Below are 13,989 nucleotides of genomic sequence, written 5' to 3' on the forward strand. Positions count from 1 at the left end.
GTGCACAACAAAACTGGATTTTAAGTTCTGTCCATCTCTTAACAGGCTGCTAGTGTGGAAACATATAACGTTATGAGGGGAAGGGCACTCAATGTCCGGGTGGTACCAGACACTTACCAAACAGGTTCTGTTTGGTTCACTCTGGAAAGAGAAAGGTTTATTAATTAAGAGATGCTAAAAAGAATGAAACTAGCCCCAAGTGTACAAGGGTTTTGTGTAAATACATTTTCCATTTCTACAACTTTTTACAGAAAAAAATGTGTTTCTGTTGTTGAAAAAAAATGTGTGATTTCTGAATATCCAGTCACAAAGATCCCAATCAATTTTGTGACTGAGGGAACCCGGCCCACCACTTCCATCAGAGGGTCGGCTCTGTGCAGCAGTATTTTGCAATATACAGAGAAATGGATAGAATACACAGTTACTTCTTTAATGGTAATGGTGGACTGCATCTCTTCTGTAAGCTTGCCCACCCAGGGAGAGCTGCATGTGTTCCCCCACCTCCTTACACTACTCATGTATTCAGCTGGGGATTTCGGCACAATTGCCATTGATCTGCACTTGTAATCCCACAGCGCGGACTAGAACTGCACCCTTCTACATAGAAGGTGCTCCTCTGTGGCTCCCAAAGGACTCCCAAGCCTTGCACCGGCAGGAACACTTCTTACCCTAAACATAGAAGGACTCACCTTCACATAATGTCTGCAGGAACACATCGAGGTTGTGAAGAGAGCGGCCTGCAGAAAAAGCTCCAGCCACTACTATGGTAACAAGTGCAAGACAAAAGGTTCCCCTCTTCACTCCCAGCCCCCTTTCTGGGAACTTTTCAAGAGCCGACTGCAAGCCGCTCAGCAGTTTACAATCTTACAAGCATCCAGGACCCACGGTTCACATCAGCTGTCAAAGGCAGGAGGCACATCACACAGCAGCACAGTAGACTATAGAGCTGTAATACTCTGTGCTGCTGCCGACAAGAGTGACATAATACATTAAGTCATATGCCCATATCGACGCAGCCTCAATAAATACACATCCAGTACAATGGCCAACAGATTATTATCCATGATATTTCAGAAACTATTAGATATCAATGCTGCAGTGACTCCAAAAAATATTTATGTTAACTTCTTTAACTGGTGAGGTCATGCAACATCCCATGACCTACATAATGGGAGTAGCAATGACTAAGAATCTCATTTGAAGACTGAGGGTTAACCAGGAATAGTTGCCTGCCAAGCATCTATGGGAATAAAGTCACTGGCAGACACCTATCCCTGTTTTATCTCACTATAAAAAATTTTAAAAAACTGACACTAGGAATTTTTTCATGGGAAAATTTGCTCTTTGAGCCTCCATCATGCCTTAGCTTTAGAACAACTTCCAAGAACACTTGACATTCCACCACACTTGCAGTCATACAGTAGAAGATCAGGAATGGATTATAATACAGAGGAACGGCACAAAACTTAGGTCATATTCATAGGATACTTACTTAAATATACTTCGATCATTGACTATAGGGGCTTTGTCTACTTCTGGCGAGGATCTAGACAAGGAGATATTGGCAGAGCTGCTGTGCATGTTATGGCTTTCAGAGCTTGACCTGTACAACAATGAGAAAGTGGAGAATTTTAGCAATGACCTACCCAATTAGTAACAGTGACATGAGCGGTAACATTGTATATGAGATATATATATATATTAGTACAGAAATATAATACAGTATCTGCATGTAAACTCAGATCTGCCTGTAATTGTACTATATTCTTTCTTCTTAATAAAAACAATTTTTGTTATACATTTGCATGAATGTTGTACGCTTCAATATATTTATAATGACTGTTGTATGCAAAAAGACTGTATGTAGCCTTGACCCAAACTGGGCACTAGATGGCAGCATAGTAGAACAAACAGCACAGAAAATACTCCCATTATGAAACTTTAACATTGCCTTTTAAAAATCAAGCAGACCCTACAGAAAAATTTGGATCAGGAATTCCAAACAATATGGGGCCACTCTAATTTATTTTACTGTTATGTGGCTATTGGATCAGATATATCAGCCACCCACTGCAGTTGTCCTAAAGAGAATTGGGTTCATTATTGCTGCTGATTGTTAGTAGATTTGAACTTACTGCTTGTCGGGTGTCACTTCAGGGGTCGGCAGCTGTACATTCTGTTCCATCTTAGAGCTTTCAGGACTGGGAGATGGCAGCTTATCTGCTGGTGGTTGCTTTGGTGGAGAAGGGGGCACAATGCAAACAGTTGGCTTGGGCATGGAGAATGGTTTAGCAGCATTCTGCAGGTTAATGCTGTTTTCAATAGGGGGCATTACTGGTGCAGTGGAATTGTTGTTTATCTTTGCCCAGACTTCTGCGCTATTGCCCAGTGAACGTCTTGAGCGTCGCCCCTCTTCTACCCCAAGAGAATTTTTCCTACGATCCTTGCGAGGACCTCCAGATGACTCTTCATTGTCACCATCCTCCATTTTTAAAGCACTCTGCAACAAACATAGGAGATCGTCCATGAATTTTATGTCAGAACTGTGGACAATATCTTCAAAAGTACATAGAAGGAGGACAGATATATATTAGGCTGAAATCACAGCCTAGTTTTTGTAGCTTTTTTTTTTTTGCAATGTTAGTATTCACTAAACATGCAAGGTGTACACAAAAGTGTGAAGTATTCACTCCTGTATTTAGTTTAAAAAGGAGTACCAAAAAAGACAAAAAAAAAAAAAAAGCCAAATGTAATTTCACCATTTTTTGCAACTGTTTAGGCAGGTCCAAATTTGGAGAAAAGGAATGTTCCTTTCACTAGCACTAGGTGTTGCTACATTTCAAACTAACAAAAAGTCACCGCATGATTATATCTGACATTAATATCAAAGTCATAATGTTGCATACCTCCCAGCACTTACTCTACCCCCACATTTTATAATCCCCCCCTTAGTGGCTCCATTTCCCCCTGTCACACTGTAGTCCCACTGATATTCTATCCCCCCCACCTCCCACATATTTTGCCAAGAATTTACACCCAAGGTAAACAGCGTGAAACATACATAAAGCGGTATAGACATGTGACAAGGGGAAACAACCCTATAAATATCACTGAAGGCTAATCCCTATAATATTCTATAGCACACTCATATTTACAAGGCAAGGTCTGAAGCTTACTGGGTAAAGGATTTACTTTTAGGTGACTCATTCAAAGCAAATAACTAATCACCTATTTTATTACAACATTCTAAGCAAATAGACAGCAAATATAAGGAGAATCCAACTTATCATAATGGTCTATAATCAGCTGACACCAGTGACATTGCTGCAATTCAGGTACTGGCAGAAAATATTTGCAGTGAGTAAGCACCACCCAGGTATGATTATTATGAGAGTAAATATATTAAGAAAGCAAAGTCCATTACAGTCTGTGACTACAACATTTAATAAATGTACTCAGAACCACCAAACAGGCAAAATAGCTTAATATATATTACAAATAATACTATATTATAAAAAAAATCATGACTACGGTCCATAATAAGAGTCATATGCCACACAAGGGTTGCTCTCCACACAATAACATATTACAATGCATAAAAATTACACCAATATGCACAAAATGTACAGTAAAATCAATAAGTACTATATATGACACATAGACCGATACTGATCCCCCTAGATGACGTTGGCTCACCGCAGCAATCTATTCTTGTGCTGGGAGCTCTCTCCATTTGGCATGCGCACAGAGAAGTGAGGCAGCCCCTCAGCCCAGTAGCTAGGCGGTGTGGAGGATGTGAAGCATGCGCAACGAGAATCAAGGCGGGCCGAGCTACCTCACTTCTCATTGTGCATGCTGGAGAGAGAGGGCTCAGGTAGGAAAGTCAGTCCACACCACAACTATTGGTTGTGTACTCCACAAATCTGGCCTTTATGGAAGACTGGTAAGGAAAAGTTAAAAAAAAAATTGCTGCATATGTAGTTTTTAAAAAGGTATGTTAAAGGGATGTTAAAAATTATTCAGTGCTGTATAGAAAGAGGGGGTTAATGTGTTTAATTCTGAGGGAAAAGAGGACTTTAATTCAGAGGCTGTATGCATTTCATATGGGAAAATAATAATGAAATAATGGGGGAATGTGTAATAATCTAGTGGGTAAAATATATATTTATTCAGGGACCGTGTCCATGGTATTATCAAGTCTGAAGACTATAGCAACACATTTTGCAGCATAATGTAGGGCCCAGTGTCAGAAAGCTGGGTCTCCCTCAGAGGTCATGGGTCTTCCCAATGACCCAAAACATACTTCAAAAAGCTCTAGAAAATGTTTTGAGGGAAAGCACAGAGACTTCTAAAGTGGCCAGCAAGGAGTCCAGACCTGAATCCCATAGAACACCTGTGAAGAGATCTCACAGGTCCACAAGTCAGAAGTTGGCACCAAGTTGCAGAGTTTCCTGGACTTGCTTGAAGGCGCACTGTATCCTTGACATGATCATTATGAACTTGAATCTCCCTCTGACCTATAATCTAAACACTACTGTAATAAATTGACAAGCAAGAATTACCTGCAACCTCTTTTACCTGCTGTCAGGTAACATCATTTCCTATTCTAATATTAAGATACAGTGTCACCCAGGAAATGAGCTTCTGTCAGTGTGAGGAGACTCCAGGCAGGTGTCTACATGACTTACAGCCATGTAATCCATCAATGCTACTTGTAACCTGTCAGCTTAGCCTATACTCTGCCTCCAGGTATCAGCTCTTAACACACAAGAAACATCCCAAACCAAAAATTATATATATCGCTTCTTTTCCTATGTGGAGATCAACATACCTTTCACTTTTATAGTGACGATTAATCCAGTTTAGGGGATAGATTTACAACTTTCTAATATACTGTACGGGAATTAGAGTAGAGTAGTCTTATTTTTATTCAAACAATAGAAAGAAGAAACTTCGGCTCTGTGGCCTCTCGTAAACCACACAGGGAACACGCCATTTAAAAGCAGGGTAATGAAAGGAAAACAATTAGGAGAAAATAGGATTTTATCTTTACTTGCAAAAATGACAAACCCTGGTATGGGAGTGTAAATTAATACTGTATCAAAGCGGGAGTGGAATTCTGTTATGTTTGGAAGAAGTCATCATAGCAGTCTGGGATGGATAAGGAACTGAGCAAGTGGAGGCCGTGTCTGTTGATTTATCTACCTGTAGGCACTAGTAGTGGGAACTTCGAAGCTTACTGTATACTATTCTTTTATTGAGTTCAATGTATAAACTCCCCTTCTGGAAGCTACAGCAAGAAAATCTGAGGTTTCTAAATAAAAACTAGAGGGGAATATATGAATGTATACTTTCAGGGAAAATCACATCTATAGTCTTCATTAGAATCTGCAAAACATTGGTCCGAGTGGAGTCAGTCTTTACTCTTCCATCCTGAAGATGACTGGGGAATGCATTTTAGGAAAGCACGCCTGGAATGTAGAGTCAGTAAGGAGATAGTTATAGCTCACATTATTGAGAGGTACAGCGGGATTTCCTTCTCGGTAACAGTTCATCACTGACAGCCCAGATAGCTGATTTAGTAGGAGACATCTCCAGGGCTGGTGATGACTAAGCACTAGATGTAATATCTCCCAAGACCAGTAACACATATCAAAGAGATCTCGTGACTAACCTCATACAGGGCTAGTCGCTGCTTGAGGTCTGGGTCTGTCCCCTTGTAGTTCATGTGTCGCTGGATGAGCTTCTCCATCCCCTGCTGCTCCAGACAGTCCGTAACGTCGTAGAAGGAGTCCTGATCTGGGAGAGCTGCCAGTGTCTGTGCAAACAAAAGCATTATCCATGAGTTACTGTCCCCCTATGAAATCTGTGAGCCACCAGTCTACTCTATAGGGATATTAACAGTTCCTGCGTCACATCAACAGAGGTTCATTCAGTAAGGGCTCCACTATGGGTCACACTCACCTGCTTTCCTGAAAATTGGATTTGCTAAAAAAGACAACAGCTGGATTAGACGCTCTTGGGAACAGAGAATTAACCAGCACATTACAAGTTCATGCACAGCGCCATAGAACACACACACAGCTGCAAACATGTACTGCTCCAGCTATACACATGTATTTGGTATGTTCTAGGCAGCCACCTGTACAAACCGAAGAGAGTAAAGTGTTCTACATGTCATGATAATTTACACACCGTCAGGCCCTATACTCTATTGGACTCTATGGCCAATAAAAATTGGTCTACCTACACTACCTTCAATATACAAACAATATATGATATAATCTTTGCAAGACTGAGCTCGGAAGATATTCATTCCCTCTATCTTATCAAGGCAGAATGAATGGCAGAGACAATCACTGTTCATTCAAAGTTTTTCATGTAAAATTTTTTGAAGCAGTGATCTTTAGATTTGCTAAAATATTAGAACACATTCCACTTTAAATTCTGCTGGTCTCCTGTGTTTGGTATTCTGCATCTTGGATGTGATTTTATCGTGTTGGCTGGAGCTGATGGACATCATCCCAGCTCTGCAGACTGAAGATGTAAAATACAATAGGGTGAGAAAGCAGCCTCTGATGAGGTGACTGTTCTGCTATAAAACATATGGTGTGAGTGCTGTGTACCTGTCACATGACATAATGACAAAATCAGATTTAGTCATTTACTCTGCCTGTATTAATTCCCCAGACAGGAGCTGAAAAATATGGTTAAAAGAAAGGAGCGCACTCTGGAATTTTGTGTTTTTTTTATACTTTTATGTTAATTAATGTTTCATTGGGTTTTCTACCATTAAAGAAAAAAATGCTGTACTGGGAAACATTTTGCCAATGTAGTCTGTGGCAAGGAAAAGGGATATTCTTCTTTTCTATTAACTCAGTGGTCCCCAAACTCATCCGGCCCCCGCCACATCCAGCTCTCGGAGCGCCCCCGGCGGGTCGCGGCAGGAGCCTCCGTCCGTCCGGACAGGAAGCTCCTGCCCGTCACTGAATAGTGCTCGATGCGGTCGATGTGGCCGCTCGAGCACTATTATTGCAGGTGGAGCGATGTGCCCGGAAGACAGCCCCGGCGCACATCGCTCCTTGAACCTGGATGCGCGGCCGCGTGATTACATCATCACGCGCCCGCACACCCCTTCCTGTCCGGCAGCAGCCAGAAGAATGAAGACGCGGGAGCCGCTGCCAGAGGTGATTATAGGTTTTTTTTTTTTTACCAGCAGCAAATACATTGTGGCGCCCGTGGGCATCATAGAAAATAATTAATGATGGAGGGGGCATCATAGAAAATAAATAATGATGGAGGGGGCATCATAGAAAATAATTAATGATGGAGGGGGGATCATAGAAAATAATTAATGATGGAGGGGGCATCATAGAAAATAATTAATGATGGAGGGGGCAACATAGAAAATAATTAATGATGGAGGGGGCAACATAGAAAATAATTAATGATGGAGGGGGCATCAGAAAATAATTAATGATGGAGGGGGCATCAGAAAATAATTAATGATGGAGGGGCAGCATAGGAAATAGTTATGAGGGGCAGTCTAGTAATTAATGGGGGGGGGGGGGAGGCGGCATTATTGAATAATTAATGGAGAGGGGTCGCCGTATATTTCAAAATGAATTGACCCAATTAATTAATTGATTGGGCCAATATATAAAATAGTTCACGAGGGGTGCAGTATATTAAATAATTAATTGAGGGGGGCCCAGTGTATTACGGATGCGGTCACATGTACCGCTATTTATTTTTAAACTTTAGTCCGGCCCTCCGATGGTCTGAGAGGGACAGTGAACGGCCCCCTATGTAAAAAGTTTGGGGACTGAAACCCTGATGTAATATTTCTCAGCTAAGTCATTGTGATCCCTGTATCCAATCTAGTTGATCCATAGTGTGCGATTCTTTTCCAGCAGTTTGTTACAATGTATCTGTAAAATATATCTCTGCTGTGAGTATAAGGTGAAGAGGGGTTTTCAGTCTAGAGAGTTAAGGAACACCATTGCAATTCACTGACAGCAACAAAAATCAAGAATTTTTACAAGAACAAGATGTTCCCTGGTTTACAAGGAGCTCCCTTACAATAATAATAAATGTCATATTGACAGCATTATTCACCACGTGCCTGGTCCTTTGGATGGACAACAAAGTGGGAGACTTTTGTCTAGGTTTTTATTGCTCTACAAATAGCAAAGGCTTTCATAGGCTGCCAGATATAAAGGACTCCCTCCACGGGGGTTTGGAGCACATTACACATTAGTTGTGGGCTGCAGTGTGGTCTCTGCACAATACAGCAATGGAGCTTCAATTGACATTATGTTACAAAGTTAATCCAAGAGAGGCTTTCTACATCCCAAGAGTCACAATAGGAGTATATTGCAAACCGGGTTTGAAATATGATTGCGTAGGAACACCTTTATAGTAAAATATCATACACTATACCCAACAACCATGACTGGATTATAACTGTGGTGTTGACTGTGATGCCTGCAGTACGGCTCAGTCTCTGGTACAGTACATTGCCAGTTTATTAGCGTGGTTGGATGATGTTAATAAATGAGTGGGCAAGGGGTTGATGTGCATGTTTGCAAATATTTTTGGCCATGCAGAGGAAAGTGAGGGTTTGTTAGGAAAGGGGCAAAGACTGGGATATTCAGCCCAAAATCAGAACACACATAGGATAATTTCAAAAGCAGTTTCCCATGCCGAGGGTCAGTTAGGGTCAGGGAGTAAGAGTTCTCCTTACGGAGACTTTACCAATTACAGACCCTTAATTTTCAGGTGTGTTGAGACTTCAAGCCATTTCCGCTTTTAAAGCCATTTTCTAGGAAATATGCAAATAAGTTTTCTGGTGTGGCCCTAATCCCACATCATGTCATTGGGTTTATTGGAAGTCATAGTTTATGGTAATGGCACTGCCTTACAAGATAGCAAAAGTGGTGTGGTTTTCCTTTCCGTTTCCGGTCCTGAAAAACTTATTTGCATACTTCAAAGGGTCCGCTATTAACTGTGAGAAAGCACATTCTTAGCGACCATTTCAGTGCTTCTGCCAGTGATCTGCTCGTATATCCATACATGCTCTATGCAGTGTCAGTCTCTCTAAGGCTTACCTTGTTAATGAGGGTCATGGCGAACACAAGAAGTTCTGAGTCTGCCCCATTCTTCTCTTCCAGAATATCTATGAGGTTCGACCATGGGTTAGTACCTGGATCCAAGGGTTAAAAAGATAGACCGAAGTTGGTAAATGCGACACTTATTCACCAAAAATGGTCGTCTAAACATGATGAGCATTTTATGCAAGAGACTTAATGGTCCTTTAAGTGACTACAAAAAGAACATAGGGGCGCACAAGGATTTGTACAAACTATATAACAGGGCTGACTGACATTTACGGTACTAGTAGTACTAGAATAGTGGGGTTAAGAGAGGACGATGTAAACAGCAGATGTGAAGATCTGGAACGTTCTGCCGGCACCTGACACAGTACAAGCCAGACATGAGTCCTGCAGATGTTAAAGCCACCAACTGCGAAAGAATCAGAGCTGCCAAGCTATAAAATTGAAGATTCTGGACTTACCCCGCTTATGATCCACAATATTCACGGCTTTGATAAGAAGAGGTGCATTGGATTCTGTGTACTCCACAAAGACTATCAACAGCTTTAGAGCAGTCTTTACCACAAGGCGGTACTGTAGGGATAGAGGAGGAGAGTTTGGACCCACAGTTCTCATATATTTTATTATTACATTTTATGAGAAACAGAAACAAGGTAAAGTATAAAGGTTTGCTGGCACGAACTGTGAGGACACCTGTGCAGGGACTATAGGAAAACAAATTGTTTGTGTACAATCTGAAAATTAAAATACATTGTCTGGCGATTGGTGATAGTGACGGGAACTCACCGGACTGCCGCAGAGAGTGTATAACCACTGGACCGTCTCATTGTGATTTATCACACCATTCATACCATCCACAAAGAGCATGATCTGACTCAAAGCTGCAAGCAAACAAAAGCGTCAGCTTAACAAATGTAACAACTCCTTCAAATTAGCTGCTATTTCCCCAAACTGGAATTGAAATCTACCTCTAAGGATGTAGTTCTGGTAGTTCTGGTCTGCCTCAGCCCCAACCTTGATGAGACATGTCAGCCCCTCAGAATTCACAAACTCTGGCACTAGATCCTTGTCTTCCTATGAAAGTATAACATTACAGTAGTAAACAAAATGCATTACTTTCAGGAAATGGGTGTAAAGGACAACAACATATTGACACACACTCAGTGTTACAGGCACATCAACATTTTATGGGTAGCTAAATAATACACGCAGCAAAATAACACAAGGGGTTATCAGACAATGGCACTTAAGAGAGCTATGCCACCCATGGCACTGGCACATAATACCAGTACCATCTCTCAGGCATTTGGATTGCAGTATACATTTCCACAAAGCCTGCAGACAAATCCACAACATTCACTGGAGAAGTCTAACCTGGAAAAGCTGCTTTAGAGAGAAGAGCGACCTCCGTAACTCCGGGCCATTGGAATTGTATAACTTCTCTGTGAAGTGAGATGGAAAAAGACGAATAAGAGCCGCGTCACAGATTCTTTGCTGCGCCAAAAAAATTTCACATCTTAACTCCTCCCACTAAAGCCTAGGAGCAGCGGCACTATTAAGGGGGTATCTGTATTACACACGACTGCTCCTCATCTCCCTTCCAGAATCTGCAATGACAGAGCTGCTCTCTGAGCCTTATTGGGAGACCTGGGCTGCTGCACAGCGGAACATCTGTATATACTAATCCATCTGTGAGCAGAGAGGCGGCCAAGCGTTTTCCCAGTATTATTTAAAGGGCGACTTACCTAGAATGGCGTGGACTCTCACCGACAGCTGTGTCCGGAGGATCAGCGTTGGTCGTCTGCCTTTGCTGCAAAGAAATATGTGTATATTATACACTGAGGCAAATACACTATAGCAGTGTGTAACATAAGGACAATAGTTATTGTAATGCAATATGACACAGCACCGATGATTTGCTACTGATACTACAGAACTACAAGTCCCTGAATGATCATTTGAATAATAATGTCAGACATAATTTTCATAGGCTCATCCCAGAGAAAGTCCCCAATGAACCCCCACCAATAAGTTGGCAAATGGGTCATCAGAATCTCTGCCCCATTAATACAGATACCATTAAAATCAAAAGAATCTAAAAAAAATATATATATTTACACAGAGTTCTCCCTTATGGTGGCCTTAGGAAAATATAGTGAATCAAAGTTGTGAAAAAGATTCCTGACTTCACAGGAAAGACACAGACAGAAACATTTAGTGAATCATAGAAAATGTACAGTAATATCCTGTAGGGGCAGTCTTGTGCAGCACTGTCACATATACAGGCTGCTACTTGCTTGCTCTTCACTGCAACTTATGTCTCATTGAAATCATTACAGATATGTGTCATTTGTGGTGAAATTACTTGTAAGGCTTCTAAAGCAGTGCATGTGTTTTCATTACAGGAAACGAGCAGGACAATATGAAAACAATGCCTTTAATAACAGGAAGTGGGCAACTTTGAAGCAAGGGTTATAAGTGACGGCTGCAGTTGGCAGATCTGATAGGGTGCAAATTCTCCAACAAGCAAATATTGCAGAGTCTAAGGCATGCTGAGAGCTATAGTTTACCCTGGTAGGAGAGCCAACGCTTGCAGACCAGCTCTGTAAGATTTCTGCTGATTCTGCAGTTTGAGATTTAATTATAATGGATGCTGCATAAAGCTTGCTGGGTACCATATGTCTTCAATTAAATCTAAATCTAGCAAGTCACTGGCCTCAACTCCCCCATAGGTCACCTCATGTCTACTCTAGATTCCTTGATCATTCCTATAATTTTAAGAACCCAAGTAAGGAAGGGCAAATTTGTTGCTCTGTGACTAACCAACAAATGGAGGTGCAGACAGCGATGATATAACCCTGGGCAACAAGAAACTGGATTAAGACTTAGGAGAGCAGTTGCCACTCAGTTTTTCCATCCAGAGACTGTTTATTAAAGTTTATCCCAATGAGAAAAGGCGAATTTCACCACTGTAAACAAGTGAAACGAGGATTTGCACATTCCAAGAGGCCATGACAGTGTCTGCAGCACTGATAGACCTTACCACCCCTGGAATAACTGTGCATCTACTTCTATCCTGCATATACAGAAAGGACACAGTGCTATTTCGCCTATACTGCATATATGGCCAAAGCAAAGTTCTTCTATTCCTATCTGCATATACAGTATTAGCACAGCACGCAACCACTTCTTCAATCCTGTATCAATGGGCCCACCAATATTTTAAAATGGTTTTGCTTGGTGGAACAGAACACTTCAGAGGACAGGACAATGGAAAGGTAGAGAGTAATAAAATACTGACACCTGGGGGAAGGGACAGACACTGAGGGTGCAGTCACACATCGCGTTTAACGCATGCGTTTTTGACAGGTTCAAAGTGGTCAAAAATGCATGAGTTTTCAAAAAACGCATGGGTTTTTTACGATCTGAAAAACGCACTACTAAAAACGGCCCAAAAGCGGCCTAAAAACGCCATGTGTGCCACCACCTTTAGAGGGAACCTGTCATGGCAATTTGGGACACTAAACCACCCACAGGTCCTTACAGACCAAATTGCCATGTACTATTTTTAAGCTATCATATTTAGAAGAACACAAAAAAACCTTTATACTCATCCCTCACTCCCTTTAGTGGCTGCGCAATGCGGCAAGTGGGTAGGTTCAGCGCATGCACAGTGAGGCATTATCCCACACGAAAGGAGGCTCTGGCACAGGATCTTCTGATGTGAATCCAGTGTGTGCCTAATCAAGGAGAGTCTAAAAATTTTATTTTTTTGGCAGGTAAAGACTTCAAAAAGGTTGATTTGGGACCCTTAAAGGGAACCTGACACCGCTGTTTGAAAAATTAAGTTGCGGGCAGGTTCCCATAGAGCCCTTACAGCAGAAGGGCAACCTTTCTTCATCTAATAAAATCTCTGCTCCAAAATGGCAAAAATTAACATTGATTCTCTGCCTGGTATCCAGAGAGAGTCTAGCGAGTCGAGGTGGGCGTATACATATGTGCGAGTCTGAGTCTTGCTTACACCTACTTTCCCTACATCATCGGCTGAATTATCACACAAATGCCTACGGCTGCCTATATATGCCATAAGGATTAGGACGCCCCTCTCTCCTTATACCCTGGTTCATCTTTCTCAGGTCTCTGCTACAGTCAGTAAGTCTTCTCTCAAGTATTATTGCTGACTGCACTTTCTATATATACATCTACATAACAAAGATGACAAGTGAAAGCTGCTGCTACAAGTCATCTCCTGGTGGCAGACAGCTGGGTCCTCTTGTAATTCAAAATCTGAGCAGTGATAAGGTGGCACATGGGCCAACTCCTTACTATACCATCTGGCAGGAAACTGGACACCCGCAACGTATACTGCACATCAGAGATATTACTGCTCTTAAACAACATGTTTATTACAAAATAAAGTACAGTAATCCAGTCTGCAGAATTGTGGACAGGGGATGCCCAGGAACAGAAACAAATACAAAGTCAAAGATTTAGAGTAACAAAAGTAAGGTGAGATAGTGAGAAGTGAGTTTTCTAGACTAAACCAACAATAGTCCCTGCTTTCGGTTCATAATACATACCATATATACTCATATAATATTATATATATATATATATATATATATATATATATATATATATATATATATATATATATACACACACACACACACACACACATACATATAAATATGCTGAAAAACCTCACCTCGGCTTATACACAAGTCAATTAAAAAAAAACTATATACTCACCCTCTGGCGGCCCAATGCTCAGCACGGCTCCTCTTCTGTCTTCCCCGCGGCTCCTCTTCATTCTTCTGTAACAGCAGGCACAGACGCGGCCATGTTATCTGTCGGCGGGCGCATACTAGGA

General features: G+C 41.5%; 1 protein-coding gene across 6 annotated transcripts in view; it reads right to left on the bottom strand.

Moving 5' to 3' along the window:
- Nucleotides 1-13,989, bottom strand: part of FHOD1 (formin homology 2 domain containing 1) — an 85,017-nt gene that overhangs the window by 20,680 nt on the left and 50,348 nt on the right. For 3 of the 6 annotated variants that reach the window (XM_072117141.1, XM_072117137.1, XM_072117142.1), the window contains 11 exons: nt 10,862-10,926; nt 10,491-10,558; nt 10,085-10,190; nt 9,903-9,997; nt 9,578-9,689; nt 9,111-9,205; nt 5,965-5,988; nt 5,675-5,818; nt 2,136-2,500; nt 1,493-1,603; nt 118-141 (listed from right to left, as the gene is read on the bottom strand). In XM_072117141.1, the coding sequence (XP_071973242.1) occupies nt 118-141; nt 1,493-1,603; nt 2,136-2,500; nt 5,675-5,818; nt 5,965-5,988; nt 9,111-9,205; nt 9,578-9,689; nt 9,903-9,997; nt 10,085-10,190; nt 10,491-10,558; nt 10,862-10,926 (1,209 nt within the window). The remainder of the gene's footprint in view (nt 1-117; nt 142-1,492; nt 1,604-2,135; nt 2,501-5,674; nt 5,819-5,964; nt 5,989-9,110; nt 9,206-9,577; nt 9,690-9,902; nt 9,998-10,084; nt 10,191-10,490; nt 10,559-10,861; nt 10,927-13,989) is intronic. The other 3 variants (XM_072117138.1, XM_072117139.1, XM_072117140.1) reach the window with 3 other exon arrangements.

Source organism: Engystomops pustulosus, chromosome 7 (assembly GCF_040894005.1).
Source record: "Engystomops pustulosus chromosome 7, aEngPut4.maternal, whole genome shotgun sequence".
Classification (NCBI taxonomy): Eukaryota; Metazoa; Chordata; class Amphibia; order Anura; family Leptodactylidae; genus Engystomops; species Engystomops pustulosus.